The following is a 25,407-nucleotide window of genomic DNA, read 5'->3' as shown; positions in this document are numbered from 1 at the left end:
CTATTTGGGCAACCCTGAAAAAAAAAACAGTTTAGTTGGAATTACGCATATCACACTTTGTAGCAAAGCAGGTGGTTTGGTAGGTAGGTGATTTTTTTTATAATAGTGTTTTTACATGAATATGATCTATTGATTGATATTTATGAAAATTAAAGGAAATGAATGCATATTATTTGATTTCATTCATATAACACCTGCCCTCATTATTTCATAAGCAATATAACAATGAGAGTGACAGCTGGTTGAAGAGGTACTTTCTATGAAATATTGTGTTGTGGAAAAGACTGGTCAAGAGTGTGAAGACCAAAATGTCCCCATATGAAATCGGCCAAAACAAATTATTATGTAGACCTAACAAAATAGTTACAACTATTTGGTTGGATCTGCATTCTGGTCATATTAAACATACAATTGGTTATGGGTGGCCTTAGTTGTGACAGATTATATTGATATTATTTTCTGTTTTACAACAAAAATTCTTGTTACAGCCCTGTGATACCATAACCTTTGTTGCAAATGTATACTCCCTTCAAAGACACATCGTTATTTGGCATGACCTTGTCATAATTATTAAATGGGCAATGCAGCACCAGCAACTTGGGGGTGTTTTTGTCAAACACATATTGTTGTTAGTACTTTAGTTAGGAATACCCACATCAAACAAGATGCGTTTGTGAAACACAATGTCCCCCAATATGACGTTTGACCTTGAAGGATGACCTTGACCTTGACCCTTCACCACTCAAAATGTGCAGCTCCATGAGATACACATGCATTTCAAATATAAAATTGCTAGCTTCAATATTGCAGAAGTGACATTACATGAGCAATTTTGACCCAAATATTTGACCTTGAAGGATGACCTTGACCTTTCACCACTCAAAATGTGCAGCTCCATTAGATACACATGCATGCAAAATATCAAGTTGCTATCTTCAATATTGCAAAAGTATTCATAAAATAAGCAATTTGGGCCACATATATTTGACCTCTGACCTTGAAGAATGACCTTGACCTTTCACCACTCAAAATGTGCAGCTCCATGAGATACACATGCATGCCAAATATCAAGTTGCTATCTTCAATATTGCAAAAGTACTCATAAAATTAGCGATTTTGGCCACATATATTTGACCTCTGACCTTAAAGGATGACCTTGACCTTGACCTTTCACCACTCAAAATGTGCAGCTCCATTAGATACACATGCATGCCAAATATCAAGTTGTTATCTTGAATATTGAAATACTGCAAAAGTGTACATTGAATGAGCGATTTTGACCCATATATTTGACCTTTGACCTTGAAGGATGACCTTGACCTTGAGCTTTCACCACTCAAAATGTGCAGCTCCATGAGATACATATGCATGCCAAATATCAAGTTGCTATCTTCAATATTGCAAAAGTTATTGCAAATGTTAAAGTTGGCGCAAACAGACCAACAGACAGACCAACCAACCAACCAACCAACAGGCAGGGCAAAAACAATATGTCCCCCACAACTATAGTGGGGGACATAAAAATGGACTAATGAACTGCTGCACCTCGCCAAAGAGAAACATACCAAACCACAGGGGTGTGATCCTTCAATGATCATAAAAGATAAAACATAAAAGAGCACAGTGAAATACAGGAATACTTACAAGCAACACTTCTGTTACAATTTATGACTTTATCACTAACAAACAAACGTATGTGGTATACATGTACCACATAAAAGAACACAATAAATGTCTTGCAATCCGTTGATTTTTACCTTTGCTCACCTTTTGTAACCACAAACCACCACAATGTTAATGCAAACCATATGCTGACCAAATAAATGCCAATTCAAAAACAACAATAACACATATTATTTCCAGCACAAATGCCTCAAACATCTTAAAACACAAAAAATCTATAATATAAATGAGTTATTTCAAACAAGTGGTTTAAAGCCAAACTTTTTTTTACTTAATACTTACCTTTACCTTAAGGAACCTGCACCATACAGCCTATATACAATATAATATCCGGCCTTTGTGAATAAGTAAATACTGTAAAATAATTTATGTTTATCCAAATTTAATCTTGCCGTTTTAAATAAAAATGACTGTAAAAATGGATATGTTCCTTGATTTTTAATTATGGAAAAAGGGGATGACATTTCATAATTTACAGATGTGTTTGTGTAAAAATCGTACATTAGTCACAATATCAATGAAAATTAATGTCCCACCAACAATTATGATTTTTATCATAGGCAAGGAAAACCAGCCGTTATTTTTGTAAGAAATGATGACATTCATTATGTTTGATTACAAACCATAAAATATAGACTGTAAAATGTATCTTCTAAAAGTCATGTTTTCCTTGTATACACCATAAAAAATTATCATTGAAACGTCACAACTATAGATGCATGTTGTAAAATGTGTGGCCCAATGTTACCCACAATTCTCGCAACATCTACATGAACTAATTCTAAGCAATCAGTTTGATAACTTAAAAAATCTTTTCAAGAGTTCAAACAACCCAAATGTAGACCTCTGATTAACTTAGGACAAATATAATGAATAAAGAAGGGCACAAAGCCTTCGGCCCAACCGTATTGTACCCTAGTCCAGATGGGACAGCAAGATAACCAAGGCAGAATCAATAACATTTGGGACATAATAGTTGGCACAGAGGTGCAAATATGCAGATACCATGTCATAGGATTGTTCTTAGATCTTTTAATAACATCAAAAGCATTGTTTAGGTCAATGAAGAACATTGCAGACATTAAAAGCATTGCTTATGTCACTGAAGGACATGGGTATGTCTATTCGATAAATACAAACATTGATGGTTTTCAATAAAATTAGGATGCCAAATGTTTGTAAACAAGGAAAGAATTAAACACAAAACAGAGAATTAAACATATATGAGCCTGTCTCTGGGAAAACCAGGCTTGATGCATGTGCCATTAGTAGCAGAGGCTAGTCTCTGGGAAAACCAGGCTTGATGCATGTGCCTTTAGTAGCAGAGGCTAGTCTCTGGGAAAACCAGACTTGATGCGTGTGCCTTTAGTAGCAGAGGCTAGTCTCTGGGAAAACCAGGCTTGATGCATGTGTCTTAAGTAGCAGAGGACAGTCTCTGGGAAAACCTGGCTTGATGAATGTGCCTTTAGTACAGAGGCCAGTCTCTGGGAAAACCAGGCTTGATTCATGTGCCTATAGTAGCAGAGGCCTGTCAGTCTCTGGAAAAACCAGGCTTGATGCTTGTGACTATAGTAGCAGAGGCCAGTCTCAGGGAAAACCAGGCTTGATGCATGTGTTTTTAGAAGCAGAGGTCAGTCTCTGGGAAACCAGGCTTGATGCATGTGCCTTTAGTAGCAGAGGCGAGTCTCTGCAAAAACTAGGCTTGATGCATGTGCCTTTAGAAGAAGAGGAAAGTCTCTGATAAAAACTAGGCTTGATGCATGTGCCTTTAGAAGAAGAGGCAAGTCTCTGATAAAAACTAGGCTTGATGCATGTGCCTTTAGTAGCAGAGGCCAGTCTCTGGGGAAACCAAGCTCATATACATGGGCTTCATACGGTTACTTCTCCCATGAGTCTCATCCACAGACTCATATACATGGGCTTCATTCTATTACTTCTCCCATGAGTCTCATCCACAGACTCATAAACATGGGCTTCATTCTGTTACTTCTCCCATGTGTCTCATCCACAGACTCATAAACATGGGCTTCATTCTGTTACTTCTCCCATGAGTCTCATCCACAGACTCATATACATGGGCTTCATTCTGTTACTTCTCCCATGTGTCTCATCCACAGACTCATATACATGGGCTTCATTCTGTTACTTCTCCCATGAGTCTCATCCACAGACTCATAAACATGGGCTTCATTCTGTTACTTCTCCCATGTGTCTCATCCACAGACTCATATACATGGGCTTCATTCTGTTACTTCTCCCATGAGTCTCATCCACAGACTCATATACATGGGCTTCATTCTGTTACTTCTCCCATGAGTCTCATCCACAGACTCATATACATGGGCTTCATTCTGTTACTTCTCCCATGAGTCTCATCCACATAACACATCTAAATGTGACTTTGCATTCCAGGAAAAAAAGAACTCAGTTTACACTTGGTACAATTGCATGAACAATGCTTTCATAAACCCTTTTCATAAAACCAACAGTCATGAGGCTTCGGTGGTAAACTGAAGTGTGTATCTAAGTAGAATGCACATAAGGATTAGACAAAACAGTTAGAAAGCATCTTCAACATGCAGACCCATGTCTTATCAATCATCTGCCAATGCATGAAGGTAATAACTGCTATAAAATAAAACCAATTATGTTATAAAAAAAAAAAAAAGTGAAGTTGCAAGCACAACATGTTGACAGATTTAATGATCGTGTATGCTAGAAATGATATGATCCACATCCTGCAAAAATGGGTCTTATGCCATATATAACAAGAGTAGCTCAAGACTAGCCTGCAGAATTGTGCACTCTGGTCAGGGGGCTGTCTCCTATGTGTACTCTGGTCAGGGGGCTGTCTCCTATGAAGTCACTTAAGGTTTTGGGGTCACATTATTGGACAAGGTAGCTCTTGACCAGACTATGCAGATGCTTAAGGCATATGGTAAAAGACCCATTTTTGCATGACACGGCCCATAATATTATCTATTATTACTGTAAAAAATAAAGACTAAAGGAATTTCCACTCAAAAACATCACACTATTCCACACTTCTGGCATCTTGAACCTCATTGGAAGTTTATTCCCACTGTCAAAGGTGTGAACTGATTTTCGGCAAGAAACAAAACTGAATTGTCTCCAGAGACATGGTGTAGATAATTGTAGATAATGAGAGTCAGTTCTTTCATCTGCCACAGGTTCCAGGCGGCCATATTTCTTTCACCATTCTGATAAAGGCCACTTGAGCCTTTCCTGAAAACTCCCATTTTTTATTAACTATAAATTAATTGTGACCCATTAGCACATTCCATGCAAAAATGTTAATGTCATGGGTATTAACAAGCTACTGTGAAACCATTATTATTCGTCCGACATTAATTTTCGCCTTTTTCGTCCTTCGACCGATGGACGAATTCAAGATCCTAACGAACATTCATGTCCCATATTTGAAACCAATAAGACTGAATTACCGTAGGCATGAGGCATTTAAATCCAGCGTAATCCACGCATATACACAGGGCTCGAAATTAACACTCGCATACTCGCAAAATGCGAGAAAAAAAGTTTGCAAGGTAAGTTATAAGCCACTAGTATTTTTTGCAAATAAAGAAATAGTGAAAAAAAACGAGTTATATTGCTTAATGCGTTCGACGGCATGAACGCTAAACCGTAGGTCAATTTTTTGAACGTCCGAATACCCATATGCGGAAGCGCGCACCTTGTTTGTTGACTGGTATACTTATAATACAGATACACAGATGGTATTGATACAAAGAACATGAAACAGTCGACTATTCACACTCAAGTTAAATCCGGTTTTGACACAAAGGGGTGTTCATTATACAGTGTACTGACAACTGACATTTCCTGTAAAACGCGAATGCAATAAGGCTGTATCAAATGCGTCGACTTCGTTTAGGTAAAATAGTGTTGATTAGCGCTAATTGTTAATAACTTTATTACCCATTGTGTGTATTGTGTTTTTCAGGGGTGTTGCAGATTATACAGCCTACACGCGGCGAATCCGGATTAAAGACAATACTATTAAACGCAATTAAAATATGACGATGTGTGATCAACACCTGACATCATAACAAAGAACGTGTCAATGACATAAAATAATAAGGGACAGTTACTATCACCTAAAATAACAGACTTGTTAATTGGCATATGCCAAACAAGGCCCACCTCCTGCGAGTGACTACCAAGTGTCACCTCTCTTTCCCCAGCACGATTTTTTCGTAACCGCGTATTACATGTATTACAAACAAATCGGACGTTTTTTTTTCAAAACCAGAAATGGACGAATTTAAGAGCGGACGAAATAGTCATTTTTATGAAAAGGGCGAAATTTTGTGCCGACGAAAAATAAATTGGTGTGGTTAGAGTGACCCTATGGGAATTCAAAAACAAATGGATCAGATTATCTGATGGCAGGATAATTCTTCAAGTCAGAACTAATGACATCACAGCTCTATAAACCTCAAAATTTCTGGAAAGGTTCTGTGGACACAGCTGTGGGTACAAATGGTACAAATCAGTTTTATTTCTAACCAGAGAATGAAAATAATGGCTTTGGGCTTAGGTGTGACAAAAAACATTTGAAATTATGATTGATCATTAAGATTAATGTAGTAATTAATAAATCTACCAATCTGTTTGAAATTTTAGTACTCCATAAAACAGGCAACAGATGTATTTGTATGCACTTCAGTGTTGCGCAATTAGAAGATAAAAGTTTAAGATTGTATCATTACCAGGTAACAATGTGGTAAAAATTGCAGTATCACTTTAGCTCTTTATCACTTTCTTGAATATGATATACATATTATTTTTGAAATAGATTTTTTTTTATCAAAATAAATCATCAGTGATCAGTAGAACGTAACCCATTAATCATTTTACTTAGAAGCTGATCCAGCAATCAAGTCATTTGGAAGCTTTAATCACCTAAAAAAAGCTTCTAAATCACCTTCATTACTCAAACCTCTGGAAGATTGCATTGATCAAGGTTATACAGATGGCTGCTCTTTTGAAGTTTGAGATCTCTTAATTATTGATTGTGTCAATCAAGGTAAACACAAAAGGAACAAGGGAATCTTTTCCTGGAAATTCTTAAACTTGATAGACTTGACTTAAAAAAATTATTGATTAAGCTTAAACAAGCCTTTTGTGTCCAAAACATGGCAAATGCAATGTTCGAGGCCAGATTTAGCAGAGGATGTTATAAAATATCATTTGCAAGTGCAAAAGCACCCGAATGTGCATAGTTTTAACAGCATAAAGAGCCTTACAAGTTAGCAACATTATTTAAAATTTAAAGAAAGAATAATTGAACATTTGTTTTGTCAATGCTTAGTAAAGTCTTCAAGTGTTACAAGTAATTTATAGTGATCAAGAAAAAATTTATTATGCCAAATTATCTCTTGTCTGAACAATTTTATTCCAAGGCAGCATTAAATTCTCATTAGCTAGCATCTTCATGTCCAGTGACTTCGTGGAAACTATAGCAACAACTTTGGTCTTTAATTATTCATCCATTAGGAACCCCCATGTCTCTTAATAACAAAATGTTTTTTTATTTACTGAAGGAAATTCAAAACAACAATTACAATGAAATTCACTTCCTTTATAGAGAATATTTACTGTCTACTAATTTTGTATACATTTTTATTGTTTTATTCCTCGTACATTTTTAATTGTCCTTTCTAACCATGGATGTTTTATTTCTTTCCTCTGTGCAAAACTAAAATTTGAACAACCCAATGAGACAATAATGACAATTTCCACAATTGCATTGTGACTCATTTACATAGTGTAGAAAGTCTGTCACTTTTGGCTGAACCCAATTATGTCTTTCAAAGGCCAAATTGAAGCCCTTTACGTACTCATTCCCAAGTTTTCCTTATTTAGTTTTGTCACTGACAAAAAGCTCTTTATTATCTGCAAAAGAAAAATCTATAGTATTATGCATCCAACATCAAAACAAGGAAAAATAATAAGGGTATAGAAATCTAGATTGTACTAAAATGCAACTGTCACATAATAATTATTATACTGACATTATTTTGTATAATTATCTGACTCAAATTATTGAATCAAAATTTTGCGTTAGAAAAAAGTTTAATGAATTCCCAAATTGTGGATACTGTGGCTCAAAAATGAGGGAATTCACAGGCTTGTCGGGAGCTACACTGGTGCCATATGGCATAAGACACATTTTTGCAAGATATGGCTCAGTTTTTTTGTTTTTGTAATAATAGCCACCCTTGGCCAGATTGAGCGAAATCGCAGACTGGTATAGAGTTACGCTGGCTGCATATCTCATAAGACTCATTTTTGCAAAACACATCTCAATCTTGGTTGGTTTTGTAATAAAGGCCATCCTTAACGCAATTTATTACCATCATTTGATGGATAAAATTGACAATAACGTAATCAAGATAACGTGAGAGCACCTAGCTCACAGTAAAACACAAACAGTCCTTTGAGACCGAGACATAACCATCAATTCCAAACAGATTTTACCGCTGTTTTCATTCCCACCTCCTTCCTACTTAATACATTTTATACCATTTTATTACAAGAATAAAAACTATCCTTAACTTCAAAACACAGACGTGATAGCTCTAAAGATAGCAGATATATGAAGACGAATGTATTATATTTTATTATAATAATGAGTTCGCCAACTTCCATTTGTATCCTCGGGCATGAAATGTATCAAATTTGGGTGATAGGGCAATGTTTATCATGACTACCATTAACATCAATGATGCACATTTCAGATGGTTTACAACTTCAGCAGTCAAAAATCATTTTACAATCAGATGCCCTAAATCAATCAATCTGCATGGGTCAGCATCCAACTGTCCCTGTCCCGACAGTGAACCATAGATCAAAATCAAACCATCTTATATTATCATGAGTGGCAAAATATAAAATGCCACTTTTCAAAGTTTAATATCCAGCCCACAGAAATAAAATCACTGAATATAGCTCTAGAATTTAAGGGGCTACTCAAATGAAAGACCCAACAACATAAAGGGGGAGAGAGAGCTTTATTTTATATACTACTGCTCCAAGTGGGAAAATTTATAATAAAGAATACAAAGATGCACTCATATGAAACTTTTACAATGGTTAAACAATAAAGGAGCACGCTCAAAAATCATCCAGAAAATAAATATAAAGAATAACTATACCAGTGGAGTAAGCGCAATAGCGATGAACAGAAGAAGCGAGAAAACTGCAAAAATTTAGTCTGTGTAAATGTGTGTGTACTGAAAGTAATACTAATGTATCAACTGACTTCTGTTTACACAACATCTTAACTATAAAACAATTAAATACCAGCAATTCAGTAATTAATATACATTGTTTGAACACTGACATTGCCCCTGGTATTCCAAAAATATTGATCCTTAGGAACAGATCTCAGTTTGAAAAAAACTAAATATCAGGAAGGTAGAAAACTGCATGCTTCTTAAATTAAGCAGTGCCAACAGACTGACAGATAGGGCAGTCAGCAACTACTAACATCTGATCTCCTATAGGAACCATTAGCAGGATAAATAAGCTGTACATGTCATCAAAAAACATAAATAGCAGAATCTTAATTACACAATACCACCATTCATCATTTTTTGACAGAAGGAATTTCATAACAAGAAATATCTTTAAAAAAGATATACGGCGTAAATAGTTTAATGAATGAGATCAAGGATAGCGAATGTCTTTTTCTGTGCAGTTCTTAGCTGCATCACACGCAGTACGGGATGTTATGGGGAGTTTTCGCGGCTTATTTTACATTATAACATATTGCTGGTCATAAACCTATAGATACAAAACAGAAAACCAAAAGAAGAATGGAAGTGAAATTTAAACATATGAGTCAACCGGCCACACGAGAACAAACCTGTTTTAGTGGTCTGTCGGGCATTGCTATTTGATTCGATTATTAACAGTATCGAGAATCATCGTGCTCATGCTTAAAGTGATATTATGGGCATTTTGCACTGTTGAATTGAGCTGAAAAGAATTAACAGGTCAAAATAGTTAGTTAAAATGTGGTTACTGATCAATTATCTGCAACTCACCTTGCTACCAGTTGTTTATAAAAATATATTTTATATTCGATATTCTTTCGTGACCCACCCAGTCCTGTAAGCCGAAATGATCCGTAAAACAATATTGTGTCTTTGTGTCGTATGAACAAATCTGCACTAAAACTAAATTTAGGTTCAACTCGTAAACGCATGATCAGTTGTCAAACGAAAGTACGGTTAATATTCAAATGCATTATTTTTCTCTTTCTGGTATATTGTTTTAGTATGTTGATGCTGCATTAATTACTATAAGTGTATATGAAGTAGAAACATCAAAAATAATCAACGGTTGCGATAGACACCTATAAACTGTTACATGCTCATAATATCACTTTAGTACATTAGGCAATATGGTGGAATAATTATTGTTAAATTTATTAAAAATAATATTTATCATTGTATTGTTGAAAACACATTAAGAATCTATTATTGACATACCATAATTATATTGCTGAATATCTTCTTTTAACATATTTCTGGTCTAAAGAAAATTCCAGGTCACCTCGTTCACGGATAGCGTCTTTATTATATAACGATTATTTTACTGACCGCGAACTCCGGTGATGACCTGTATATAAACTCTGAATGTCCGCGACTTGACCCGAAACCTCGCGGGTTGAAATGCAATTCTTTAAAGTGAGGCCTCGCTTCCACTGCTCTTTATACTTTTACATGTTAACATGTTGACAGGAATATGGAAGTAAGTACTAAATATGAGAACATAGCCTTTTAAGTATAAACGCTTTTGCGCTGGTAATACTCTGAAAATAAAAGGTGTATGCACAAACTGTATTGATGTCGAGAATTGAGTGTAAAACTGTTCTATCTATTAAGCCTTTTCATTAGAGATAAAATTGTTTCATACAGTAAAACAGTGTTACAAAGACGCGGATATGTTTCCAATGTTCTGGTGGTATACTCAAATCAGCCAATGGAATAAATGAAGTGTATTCATTCGTACCTAGCCGCGGGAAATTTTATTTGAATTTTATTGGACACTTACAAAGGTCAAGTCAGGGTGAAAAGCTGGCTTATGCAGCTTACGCCGAAAAAATTCACTATAAAAAGAAATTGATAAGTTAAGAAGCGAGAAGTGTGTCCTGAAGTGAACACCCTGACTTGACTTGTGAGAACAGTGCTCTGCTTGAATAAAACTGTCATAAATTACTCTCCAAATGTTTTGTTCAACAACAGTGTGCTAAAATCTGTTGGTTTTATTACCCAAGTACAGTATTCTACACAATAAATAATGAGCCTGTGTTTATGAAGACTTGTGCTTGAATGTTAAGAAATTCACTCATGGGGATTTCAGAAAATGAATAACCTCTTCTCAAGTTTTATCTGGTTTGTATATCTTGAAGTGAGATCAATGCAATTACTGGGAAACTTTATAAAATGTTAAGTTTCAGTAACACCTTATGGGAGACATAGACAACTTTCATTTTCTTTGCTGTTCATGCTTATATCAAATACAGTCGAAACCTGATGGCTCGAATTCGCTTGGCGCGATTTTGAGGTTGGCTTGAACTCTCCCCTAAGCAACGATTTTTTATGCCCCCCTTCGAAGAAGAAGATGTATATTGCTTTGCTCATGACGGTCTGTCTGTCGGTCGGTCTGTCGGTTGGTCCGTCCACCAGGTGGTTGTCAGACGATAACTCAAGAACGCTTGGGCCAAGGATCATGAAACTTCATAGGTACATTGATCATGACTCGCAGATGACCCCTATTGATTTTGAGGTCACTAGGTCAAAGGTCAAGGTCACGGTGACCAGAAATAGTAAAATGGTTTTTGAATGATAACTCAAGAACGCATACGCCTAGGATCATGAAACTTGATGGGTAGATTGATTATGACTTGCAGATGACCCCTATTGATTTTTAGGTCAAAGGTCAAGGTCACGGTGACCGAAATAGTAAAATGGTTTCCTGATGATAACTCAAGAACGCATACGCCTAGGATCATGAAACTTCATGGGTAGATTGATCATGACTCGCAGATGACCCCTATTGATTTTGAGGTCACTAGGTCAAAGGTCAAGGTCAAGGTGACCCGAAATAGTAAAATGGTTTTCAGATGATAACTCAAGAATGCATAGGCCTAGGATCATGAAACTTCATAGGTAGATTGATCATGACTTGCAGATTACCCCTATTGATTTTGAGGTCACAAGGTCAAAGGTCAAGGTCACGGTGATCCGAAATAGTAAAATGATTTTCAGATGATAACTCAAGAACGCTTTTGCCTAGGATCATGACACTTCATAGGTACATTGATCCTGACCCGCATATGACCCCTATTGATTTTCTGGTCACTAGGTCAAAGGTCAAGGTCACAGTGACAAAAATCGTATTCACACAATGGCTGCCACTACAACGGACAGCCCATATGGGGGGCATGCATGTTTTACAAACAGCCCTTGTTATTGCTATATATTCATATAAATTTATGTCTGCTGGCTCGAATTTGCGAGGGTCGAATTCTTGGATGGCTCAAACTATTTTCGAAGTCTCGGTCACAGTTTTCACATGTGCTTTTGTTCATTTGGCTTGAACTCCCTTCGGGTCACATAGAGCTGTTAATCGATTATGAGCACCTGATTAAAGGTTCGCTATAATTGCAAACATATCGTCGACTCAATCGTTAATTGATTTGAGTAAAAGATGACATTTTGTACACAATCTGGCGTTTGTGTAGATACTGTATTAGTATGGCTGGAACAGCTGCATCACAAAATGTGCTATGTTCACTTGATGGAATATAAAACTTTGTATCTATACATCATGTAATTCTTAAATAACAAGATGTGTTTGTGAAACACTATGTCCCCCCCATATATTTGACCTTTGAACGTTGACCTTGAAGGATGACCTTGACCTTTTACCATTCTAAATGTGCAGCTCCAAGAGATACACATGCATGCCAAATATCAAGTTGCTATCTTCAATATTGCAAAATTTGACCTTTTACTTTGACCTTGAAGGATGACCTTGACCTTTCACCACTTAAATGTGCAGCTCCAAGAGATACACATGCATGCCAAATATCAAGTTGCTATCTCCAATATTGCAAAAGTTATGGCCCAATGTTAAAGTTTGACGCACACAAACCAACAAAGCAACAAACCAACAGAGAGGGCAAAAATATTATGTCCCCCAGTATAGACTGGGAAACATAAAAAATAAAAGCGAATAAAAAATACATGTTGTGCTGTTTAATATTTCAGCGATGGGCATACTGCTTATGAATGCTTTGTTTCTAAATAGCGTTGTTCCATACACGTACCCGTAAATGTGCTACGTTAATAACAGGCTGATATAATATACATTTATAATATGATATTTGTTTGATTGTATGCGTAACTTTTTTAAAACAATGATACTAAAACATATTAAGAATATATTTTGTTCTTTTTAATTCAAAAGCAGAAAGTCATATGGAGTTTAGGCAGTATGAATACTCTTCAACTAGAGACGTAAATCTATTCCAGATTCATGTTAGTAAACATTAGTATACATGTATTAGAAAATATTTTGGGAAACAATTGAAAGTTGCTAACTCCATTTGCACGTACAAAATATTCTCACTTAATAGTTAAATCTCACCTTGCAAACTTCGGTCCGACGGTGTCATCATCGAAAGAAGAGCTGGCTGTGATCGCAGAGTCAGGAATGGCGCCGGATTGCATGCCCAGAGAGTCACGACACTGAGCTGAAAATAGATGAGAAACATGTTATACAGCGCCATGTATAACTATACTATTATATACTGCGCTACACTACACTATTACATATATATATCATGTGATGGAAGGGTCAAGAATGGCGCCGGACTGCATGCCCAGAGAGTCATGACATTGAGCTGGAAATAGACCAGAAACATGTAATACAGCGCCATGTATAACTATACTATTATATACTGTGCTACACTTCACTATTACATATATATAGTGTGAAGGTAGGGTCAGGAATGGCGCCGGACTGCTTGCCCAGAGGGTCATGACATTAAGCTGGAAATAGCAACAGACACATCCAAGCATTATACAGCACTTGCATAATATTGAAGACATAATTCAATAGCCAGAACATGAGCCGGCGGTACTCTGAACAAATGCGGTTACTTGCATGTGTGGTAATAGATAACGCTGTAAAGTCAACACAGGCTAATCAGAAAGGACATTTAACTGGACTTTCTTTTTCCTTTAAACGAAAAATACAATAAAAGCCGAAAGAGTTGTCCCTGATTAAAGCCTGTGCAGACTTTACTGGATAATCTGGGACGACACTTTACACACATGTATTAGACACCTTTTTCACAGAGCGAGGCTCAATTAAATGTTCAAAATTTAATATCAATTGAGTTGTGACCTCCCTGTATCGATCAGATTTGTTTTACAGTTTTTAAACAAAGCAGCTATATCCTGATGTTAAAAAGATATCGTATACTGGAAAATCAACAAAAATTCTTGCATCCATGAAACTGAACAACGATTCAAAAGACAGTTTTTTAAAGTCCAAAAATGTTTGTAAAATAGGTTAGAGCTTGTTGTGTCAATTTTAAATAATTGGTTTTTAGTACTGCCAGTCATATGTCTCCTAAATAAACTACAGCAATTCTAAATGATACTTATTAGCAGGCCTCATTCATTTGTTTACCAGTTTCATTAACACTGGTCCCAGTCCTTTGTGTGAGCAGGTTCCTCATTCCATCACCCAGGCTGTCATCAGAATTGAGCACATTACATCTTGCCAGTGACCCAAGCTAACTTATCAACCATTATGTGCATGGATCAGAAGCATGAATGAGATTTAGGGGACATGCTCACATAGGACCAGTATAGCACACAGCCAGTGAATGCAATATAGGAAATCCTATACCTACAGCATGATGCAAGAGTTGGAAGTTTTTAAGTAGATTGGGTGATGGAATGTGACATGACTTGTTATTACCCTGTCTCAAACATGTTATTACTGAAGACATTTCCCTGACTGATGAATGTGGGTTTAACAGTGTGTGAATGCTGGGTATAGAGAGCTAGTTGTCTCATTTTGATGACAGTCTTTACTATAAAATGTACACTGAAAAGTCTGCCACATTATAGTCATCTTGTCTAGTTAGTAAATCTCCAGAGAAGGGGTATAATAATGTAAATGAGATTGTAATCATATCCCCGTTGAACACCAACATAATAGAGATGTTTTAAGCATTTATATACTTGTGAATATTGTCATAAACATGCTATGTAATACTAAAATATAATAATGACATTATTTAATAGTTATACATACAAATAAAATACAAATAACTGACACATGGCAGGTTAAACAAGAGATTGCCAAGCAATATTGTCCCCTACCGGTGAAACTCCACCATTGTCAAAATAGTTTTTTTGTTTTTTTTATTTGTTGCCATAGCAACCAGAATAATTGACGTAGGAACAAAATAAAACAAGGGCTGTTTTTAAAACATGCATGCCCCCCATATAGGCTGTAAGTTGTGGCAGCCATTGTGAGAATACGTTTTTTTTCACTGTGAACTTGACCTTTGACCTAGTGACCTCAATAGGGGTCATCTGCCAGTCATGATCAATGTACCTATGAAGTTTCATGATCCTAGGCTCAATTATTCTTGAGTAATCATCAGGAAACCATTTTACTATTTCCAGTCACTGCAACCTTGACCTTTGACCTAGTGATCTGAAAATTAATAGGGATCATCTGCCAGTCATGATCAATGTATCAATGAAGTTTCTTGATCCTAGGCATAAGCATTCTTGAGTTATCATCCGGAAACCATTTTACTATTTCGAGTCACTGTGACCTTGACCTTTGACCTAGTGACCTGAAAATCAATAGGGGTCATCTGCCAGTCATGATCAATGTTCCTATGAAGTTTCATGATCCTAGGCGTAAGCATTCTTGAGTTATCATCCGGAAACCATTTTACTATTTCGAGTCACTGTGATGTTGACCTTTGACCTAGTGACCTGAAAATCAATACGGGTCATCTGCCAGTTATGATTAATGTACCTATGAAGATTCATGATCCTAAGTGTAAGCATTCTTGAGTTATCATCCAGAAACCATTTTACTGTTTAAAGTCACTGTGACCTTGACCTTTGACCTAGTGACCTGAAAATCAATAGGGGTCATCTGCCAGTTATGATCAATGTACCTATGAAGATTCATGATCCTAGGCGTAAGCATTCTTGAGTTATCATCCAGAAACCATTTTACTGTTTCCGGTCACTGTGACTTTGACCTAGTGACCTGAAAATCAATAGGGGTCATCTGCCAGTCATGATCAATGTACCTATGAAGTTTCATGATCCTAGGCCTAAGCATTCTTGAGTTATCATCCGGAAACCATTTTACTATTTTGAGTCACTGTGACCTTGACCTTTGACCTAGTGACCTGAAAATCAATAGGGGTCATCTGCCAGTCATGATAAATGTACCTATGAAGTTTCATGATCCTAGGCCTAAGTGTTCTTGAGTTATCATCCGCAAATTATCTGGTGGACGGACCGACCTACATGTGCAAAACAATATACCCTCTCTTCTTCGAAGGGGGGCATAATGACATGCATAATCTCCATATTGCCATGTATCCATGTAATAAGTTTCATGAAAAAATATGAAGAACTTTTAAAGTTATCGCAGGATCCAGAAAAGTGTGAAAAGTTATCGCAGGATCCAGAAAAGTGTGACAGACTGACTGACTGACTGACAGACTGACTGTCGGACAGAGGGCAAACCATAAGTCCCCTCCGGTTTCACTGGTAGGGGACAATAATGCAACATCCTTAGCATGACAAAAAGAAAATAAACAAGCAACAAAATAAACCTCTGGCTTTTTATTTATTTAGCAAGTCAGGTTCAACATCAATGTACAGTTTCAAAAGGCACAATTTCATTCTCTCATTATTGTCCACTTTAGGCCCTAATCATTAAGATCTAATTCTCACCATATGGCATCACCTTGGACTCAAACACTCCCTCCATTTCAGATCAAAGACTCCTGAACCTGTCTTAATTGAGTAATCAATTAAGACCTTCAACTCATAGCAGTGTGTTTCATCCTTTCTTTGTACAGTTTTCTGTCATAATTTGTTAATCATTATCATTCGTTATGATTCCTGACAGAAGAGATTTCCAAAGGTGATTGAATCTATTAATGCAATGGTCATGCTCTTGTTCCATGTATGATGGTGTACATTAATTAGCACTGTAATGCACTTGAGAAAGTATGGATTGGAATATTTATTAAAGATAATTAATGTGTAAAAACATTCAATAAATCCCCAAATTTGTCATAATTTTTGGTTATGATGTAGATGTCAGTCTGATAGTATATACTATTATAAGGGAATTATGAACAAGGGCTGTTTGTAAAACATGCATGCCCCCCAGATGGGCTGTCAGTTGTAGTGGAAGCCATTGTGTGAAAACGTTTTTTGTCACTGTGACCTTGACCTTTGACCTAGTGACCTGAAAATCAATAGGGGTCATCTGCCAGTCATGATCAATGTACCTATGAAGTTTCATGATCCTAGGCTTAATTATTCTTGAGTTATCATCAGGAAACCATTTTACTGTTTCAAATCGCTGTGACCTTGACCTTTGACCTAGTGACCTGAAAATTAATAGGGGTCATCTGCCGGTCATGATCAATGTACCTATGAAGTTTTATGATCCTAGGCATAAGCATTCTTGAGTTATCATCCCGAAACCATTTTACTGTTTCGAATCACTGTGACCTTGACCTTTGACCTAGTGAACTGAAAATCAATAGGGGTCATCTGCCAGTCATGATCAATGTACCTATGAAGTTTTATGATCCTAGGCGTAAGCATTCTCAAGTTATCATCTGGAAACCATTTTACTGTTTCGAGTCACTAAGACCTTGACCTTTGACCTAGTGACCTGAAAATCAATAGGGGTCATCTGCTAGTCATGATCAATGTACCTATGAAGTTTCATGATCCTAGGCCTAAGCATTCTTGAGTTTTCATCGGGAAACCATTTTACTGTTTCGAGTCACTGTGACCTTGACCTTTGACCTAGTGACCTGAAAATCAATAGGGGTCATCTGCCAGTCATGATCAATGTACCTATAAAGTTTCATGATCCTAGGCGTAAGAATTCTTGAGTTATCATCTGGTAACCATTTTACTATTTCGAGTCATCATGATCAATGTACCTATGAAGTTTCATGATCCTAGGCGTAAGCATTCTTGAGTTATCATCCGGAAACCATTTTACTGTTTGACTCGCTGTGACATTGACCTTTGACCTAGTGACCTGAAAATCAATAGGGGTCATCTGCCAGTCATGATCAATGTACCTATGAAGTTTCATGATCCTAGGCCTAAGCGTTCTTTAGTTATCATCCGGAAACCATCTGGTGGACGGACCAACGGACAGACCGACCGACATGTGCAAAACAATATACCCCCTCTTCTTCGAAGGGGGGCATAAATATTAATCTGTTTAAACACTCAAAACAAAGTGTCACAAGTTGGTTTGCATAAAGTCTCCATGGTTACAAACAAAGAGAAGCACCAGCGCTGCAATTTCCAAGTACCCCTAAATGTAAAAAGACTTCTTTCCTCGCTGCACATGTTTGCAAGTCATGCAGCACTTAGTACCCAGTAATGCATAATTAATGATATTACAATATAAAAGATCAGAGCAGCAATAATGCAGCACTATTAATTCCAAGTAAGTACATAATTAATGATATTACAATATTAAAGATGACAGAAGCAATCATTGCATGCTAATGCTAATAATAACAAGGGCTGTTTGTAAAACATGCATGCCCCCCATATGGGCTGTCAGTTGTAGTGGCAGCCATTGTGCCAATACGTTATATGTCACTGTGACCTTGACCTTCGAACTAATGACCTGAAAATCGATAGGGGTCATCTGCCAGTCATGATCAATGTACCTATGAAGTTTCATGATCCTAGGCCTTATAATTCTTGAGTTATCATCAGGAAACCATTTTACTGTTGCGAGTCACTGTGACCTTGACCTTTGACCTAGTGACCTGAAAATTTATATGGGTCATCTGCCAGTCATGATCAATATACCTATGAAGTTTCATGATCCTAGGCGTAAGCATTCTTAAGTCATCATCCGGAAACCATTTTACTGTTTCGAGTCACTGTGACCTTGACCTTTGACCTAGTGACCTGAAAATCGATAGGGGTTATCTGCCATTCATGATCAATGTACCTATGAAGCTTCATGATCCTAAGCGTAAGCACTCTTGAGTTATCATCCGAAAACCATTTTACTATTTGAAGTCACTGTGACCTTGAGTTTTGATCAATGTACCTATAAAGTTTCATGATCCTAGGCCTAAGCGTTCTTGAGCGATCATCCAGAAACCATCTGGTGGACGGACCGACCGACATGTGCAAAACAATATAACCTGTCTTCTCTGAAGGAGGGCATAATAATAATAGCAATCATTGCTTATTCAGCTACTTGTGTTAGCTAGGAGCTTGCTGCAAGCAGAATTAGTGCCTAATAACCGACGACTAATGAAAACTAGAGCCTTGTCACAGACGTGACGTATACCCCCACATGACGCATTGACATAGACTATTTTTCATACTGTATTCACAAAACAAGAGAATATATGGCGATTTTTAAGAATTATTATGCCATTATCATTTATAGCAATTTTGACCTTTGAACTCTTGAATTCTTTCACATGAAACACCGTCCAATGACTGTGAACAAAATTAATGTACAGAGTCATTTTTAAATCTCACAATGAATGACATAGTTATGGCCCAGACAAGATCATTTATTGCCATTTTTGACCTTTGAACTAAAAGTGTGACCTTGACCTTGGAGATATCGACGTAATTTGTTTGCGCGACACACCGTCCAATGATGGCAAACACAAGAGCCAAATGATTTTAAAATCTCAAAATAAACTAGATAATTATGGCCCAGACAAGCTCATTTATGGCCATTTTTTACCTTTGAACTCAAAGTTTGACCTTGATCTTGAAGATATCGATGTAATTCTTTGCGCGACACACCGTCCAATGATGGTGAACAAATGTGCCAAATGATTTTAAAATCTCACAATGAACGACATTGTTATGGCCCGGACAAGCTCATTTATGGCCATTTTTGACCTTTGAACTCAAAGTGTGACCTTGACCTTGCAGATATCGACGTAATTCTTTCACGCGACACACCGTCCAATGATGGTGAACATATGCGCCAAATCATTTTAAAATCTCACAATGAACGACATAGTTATGGCCCGGACAAGCTCATTTAAGGCCATTTTTGACCTTTGAACTCAAAGTGTGACCTTGACTTTGGAGATATTGACGCAATTCTTTCGCGCCACACACTGTCCAATGATGTGAACAAATGTGCCAAATGATTTTAAAATCTCACAATGAACAACATAGTTATGGCCCTGACAAGGTCATTTATGGTCATTTTTGACCTTTGAACTTAAAGTGTGACCTTGACCTTGGAGATATTGACGTAATTCTTTCGCACAACACACCGTCCAATGATGGTGAACAAATATGCCAAATGATTTTAAAATCTTACAATGAATGACATAGTTAGGGTCCGGACAAGCTCATTTATGATTGTTGAACTCTAAGTGTGACCTTGACCTTGGAGATATCGACATAATTCTTTCGCGCGACACACCCTCCTGTGGTGAACAAATTTGCCAACAATAAATGACAAAGTTATGGCCCGGACAAGCATTTGACCTTTGAACTGCAAGTGTGACCTTGCCCTTTGAGATATCGACATAATTTTTCACACGACACACCGTGCCATGAAGATGAACAAATGTACCAAGTCATTTTAAAATCTAACGATAAATGACATAGTTATGGTCCGGACAAACTTTCAGTTAAAAACACACTAAGTAAAATGTCACCAAATGAAAATTAAAGACTTGCAGAAAGTTAACAACAGTTTCCTGGACTCATTCATATGACATATTGACCTCTGGTAAAAGTAACACTTGGCCTTATTCTGGTCCTTGGTTGAGTCACTTAATTGCACCTTAAAGCATATGGGATGGGATTATAATAAATTGGTTATTGGTTTGCTGACTTGATGATGGGTGGACATTTAAGTGTGATGGACTTTGGTTGACTGCCACAGTTGCTAAATTGGTGTCTTTAACAAGTGGTTGATTGGTTGGACTTGGTTAATTGGTGAAATGGTTAACTGGATGGTTGGCCGATTTTTGTTGCTTTTTTGATGATGGACTGGTTTATTGGTTACAAACTTTGCAAGCTCATTTAACAAAATTATTCCAAGACTTGCCAATGATCCATCTTGACTGACTGTCCTGGTATTTAGAAATGGCTCCATTAGGCTCATTACTATTCCTCCTCCCTCTTTCCATATATTGATTTTCCACAAACTACTCATTGACCCCAGGGCCAGTATGGGGTCAGGGAATCTGCATATCCCTTCATTTAGCCCCTTGGGACCTGCATTTATATTTGGCCCTAGATGATTTATGAGGGTCACTATCACACTTGCTACTATTCTTAATCATGATCACTGATTAATGTTAAAGCTCTATTTCTTGCAGATCCTTAATATACAATATAATCCTGACCTAAACTGTGATTAAATCAAATAAATTAAATAGAAATTTCACACAAAAGAACAAATTGTGTTCTTTTGTGTAAAATTTTAAATGATCTCTATTTCTTAGTCTTGGGTTCAAATGTGAACACAAAATATCTTGGTATGGTAAAGAAACCTGAAGAAGTCATTGGAATGGTTTAGAACATAACCAATAATAACATTTTAGAAATACAATACCCTGATGATGGACAGCACCTCAGTATTATCATACAAAAATTGCTGCACAAAATGAAAGTAACACATTATTTGGAATTTGGAATGCATTGTGCACACAGCAATAAAATTCAAGGCTATTTTAAAGGGAAGTTTGACAGCCTCCGTCATGTAATTGGCCATCTTTTGAGTTTTTCCATCATTCATTAGCTGCCCGACCAGATTTGTCCCCCATGTGTCCAGCCACTGTGAACAGCAATAGGCCACAATTAATTGACCGGGCTCAATTGTTGTGACCATTGGTCAAAATTTAACAAAGTGAGGATGGCAGGCGCTTTGGAAGGATTTAAGTCTCCCATATTGTCATTTAAATGCTGTCATAAAACTCAAAGGGCGCCTGCACGTGCTGGGTGTGATGTGAATGCAAATATGGAAGATTTAAAGTGTGACAATGAATAAATCATGAATAAAAGATGGAAATGGACAGAGGTCAAGTGGCACATTGTGGTCAGGCCCAGGAGCTTTGGACACTTGACCAGTGTTGTTTGGCAGCTGACTATCAGTCTGTAATAACACTAATTGTGTTTGCCAACAGTCAGAAGCCATTCATATGTATTGAAAATGGGCACATTTTTTTTTCTTCCTGATAAGTCTAGAAGATGGATGATTTATTGTAAATGAAAATATATAACTTTCAATGTTTACAAATGAATATTTTTGCCTGCCTGTGAATGGCATAGTAAAGCGTCTCCAAATTGTGTCCTCATAATATTAACTCCTTTCCTTGCAAAATATTAAATGCAAACGCTATGTACACTTCACAGAAATTTAGTACGATTTGAAATACTATTTCATGCATGTATTTTGGTACCTAATTAATCTTCATTACAGCATTCTGCCCCATAAGAATGGAATCAAAACAAGGGCTGTTTGTAAAACATGCATGCCCCCCATATGGGCTGTCAGATGTAGTGGCAGCCATTGTGTGAATACGTTTTTTGTCACTGTGACCTTGACCTTTGACTTAGAGACCTGAAAATCAATAGGGGTCATCTGCCAGTTATGATCAATGTACCTATGAAATTTCATGATCCTAGGCCTAATTATTCTTGAATTTATAATCATCAGGAAACCATTTTACTGTTTCGAGTCACTGTGACCTTGACCTTTGACCTAGTGACCTGAAAATCAATAGGGGTCATTTGCCAGTCATGATCAATGTACCTATGAAGTTTCATGATCCTAGGCGTAAGCATTCTTGAGTACTCATCCTGAAACCATTTTACTATTTCGAATCACTGTGACCTTTGACCAAGTGACCTGAAAATCAATAGGGGTCATCTGCCTGTCATTATCAATGTACCTATGAAGTTTCATGATCCTAGGCCTAAGCATTCTTGAGTTATCATCCGGAAACCATTTTACTATTTCGAGTCACTGTGACCTTGACCTTTGACCTAGTGACCTGAAAATCAATAGGGGTCATCTGCCAGTCATGATCAATGTACCTATGAAGTTTCATGATCCTAGGCATAAGCATTCTTGAGTTATCATCCGGAAACAATTTAACTGTTTCAAGTCACTGTAACCTTGACCTTTGACCTAGTGACCTGAAAATCAATAGGGGTCATCTGCCAGTTATGATCAATGTTCCTATGAAGTTTCATGATCCTAGGCATAAGCATTCTTGAGTTATCAACCAGAAACCATTTTACTGTTTCGAGTCACTGTGGCCTTGACCTTTGACCTAGTGACCTGAAAATCAATAGGGGTCATCTGCCAGTCATGATCAATGTACCTATGAAGTTTCATGATCCTAGGCATAGGCATTCTTGAATTTTCATATGGAAACCATTTTAGTGTTTTGAGTCACTTTGACCTTGACCTTTGACCTAGTGACCTGAAAATCAATAGGGGTCATTTGCCAGTCATGATCAATGCACTTATGAAGTTTCATGATCCTAGGCGTAAGAATTCTTGAGTAATATTCCGGAAACCATTTTACTATTTCGAGTCACTGTGACCTTGACCTTGGACCTAGTGACCTGAAAATCAATAGGGGTCATCTGCCAGTCATGACCAATGTACCTTTGAAGTTTCATGATACTAGGCCTAAGCGTTCTTGAGTTATCATCCGGAAACCATCTGGTGGATAGACCGACCGACGGACCGACCCACCGACATGTGCAAAACAATATACCCCTCTTCTTTGAAGGGGGGCATAAAAAAGAAGAAGAATGGCATACCACATACATCACACGCTTTCAGCCTCTTAATTCCCCTTCCAGCCCCTTCATGACAGCCAACGACCCCCTGCCAATGCCAGTCCACACTCCACTAAATCTTCTATTACAGACCACACTCTACTGAAACCCCTGCCATTGTTAGGTCACACTCAACTAAATCCTCTATCACACTCTGTCTTCCTCTGCTGTCCTCCCCTCATCCTGACAGTAAGCCCTCTTAAATCTTTGCCATGTTCCAAGTGGCAGCAAGGAGGAGATTAATTGTAAATTACAGACATTGCATGACATCCTTTAATGTTTTTTTAAATCCTAGAATAAACAGCAGAATGTGATTTGTTGCTTAGCTACTGCAAATATGAATGATTAAGAAAAACTGAAGTTATCAACATAGATTTGTTAATGAAATAAAATTATGTGGAAAAAATTTGAATTTATTAGACTGTGATGTGAAAAAAGTATAAATTTCAAATTTGGTTTAAAATGATGCCCTTTCCAAAGCAGACAATTTATGTCCATCTGCAAATGGCAAGTGATGCCACTGTCCATTATTCCATCTGACTTAACTCCAACAACAAATTAGCTGTTTCCATGTTTGGTCCTTGCCAATGGCTGCATTATGTAAAGACCTATTCCATCAAATTTACCCAAAAGTATCATGTTATACCCAAAAGAGTCACAAAATGATGCAAAGAAAATTGATAATTCAAAGAGATTGTTTAGAAATCCTTGGGGATGCCAGGGAATAGTAGAATATTTTCTACAATGATCTTTGGAGGACCTAATCAAGAGTCTGATAATTATAAACATTAAGTATATTCCATGTTTCGTTCTTGTTGAATTTCATAATTATTATTTCGATCTGTAATATCAGTCTCGACATTGTATCAATTTGACTTTAGCAACCACACAAAATGTACCATTAATTGAAGAATACTCAATTTTTGCAAGTATGCTGACATTACAAAATGAAACATGAAATTTGAAAATGCATTTCAAAAAATCTGATAAAAGTAATTTCTTATACATGCCATAATTTTTCAGACCAATTCCGGGACATTGAGTTAAATTGTCCGGGACTTTTGCCGATTTTCCGGGACATGTATAAAATGTAGCGATATTTATAGACATATGCCTTTTTGGCAGGTTTTTTTTTGTTCCGCATCGTTAATTGCAAAAGTTCGAAAGCCTATCCGAAATACACATGATCTATTAACGTCAAATTAAACATTGCTACTTCCGTTACTAGATACAAGCCACGTGTTTTCAGTGTAAGCGTTCTAAACATAGATGGTGACGTCACTGCGTTATTGTTATTAAGACCGGTGTGTAACGTGTAGTTGTTGATACGCCTTTATTCATTTATAACATTTATATACCAGTAATAAAAAATACAACAATACAGTACCGTTAGATCGTCAACTCAGATCAATTCACAATACATACAACCAATCACAATAAAACAAATACAACAAAACAGTACCGGTAGATCGTCAACTTAAAATCCGGACAGTCACACATTAGCGAACATAAACTGCTTTTAATTTTTTACTCAGCGATG

The 25,407-nt window shown here is 36.9% G+C and overlaps 1 protein-coding gene and 1 long non-coding RNA gene across 2 annotated transcripts in view; both read right to left on the bottom strand.

The window, feature by feature from the left end:
* LOC127839879 (discoidin domain-containing receptor 2-like) overlaps positions 1-14,488 on the bottom strand; it is a 71,634-nt gene extending 57,146 nt beyond the window's left edge. The window contains exons 1-2 of the mRNA XM_052368270.1: positions 14,440-14,488; positions 13,390-13,495 (exon numbers count right to left, since the gene is read on the bottom strand). Of these exons, the coding sequence (XP_052224230.1) occupies positions 13,390-13,495; positions 14,440-14,488 (155 nt within the window). The remainder of the gene's footprint in view (positions 1-13,389; positions 13,496-14,439) is intronic.
* Positions 14,489-15,520: 1,032 nt separating this feature from the next.
* LOC127838093 (uncharacterized) lies at positions 15,521-23,247 on the bottom strand. The gene is made up of 3 exons (XR_008029653.1): positions 22,967-23,247; positions 16,054-16,241; positions 15,521-15,770 (listed from the first exon to the last, which is right to left on the bottom strand). It is a non-coding gene; the product is annotated as an uncharacterized LOC127838093 (long non-coding RNA).
* Positions 23,248-25,407: the final 2,160 nt, after the last annotated feature.

The sequence above is a fragment of the Dreissena polymorpha genome, chromosome 7 (genome assembly GCF_020536995.1).
Source record: "Dreissena polymorpha isolate Duluth1 chromosome 7, UMN_Dpol_1.0, whole genome shotgun sequence".
Taxonomy (NCBI): domain Eukaryota; kingdom Metazoa; phylum Mollusca; class Bivalvia; order Myida; family Dreissenidae; genus Dreissena; species Dreissena polymorpha.
This window is presented reverse-complemented; position numbering and strand designations above follow the sequence as displayed.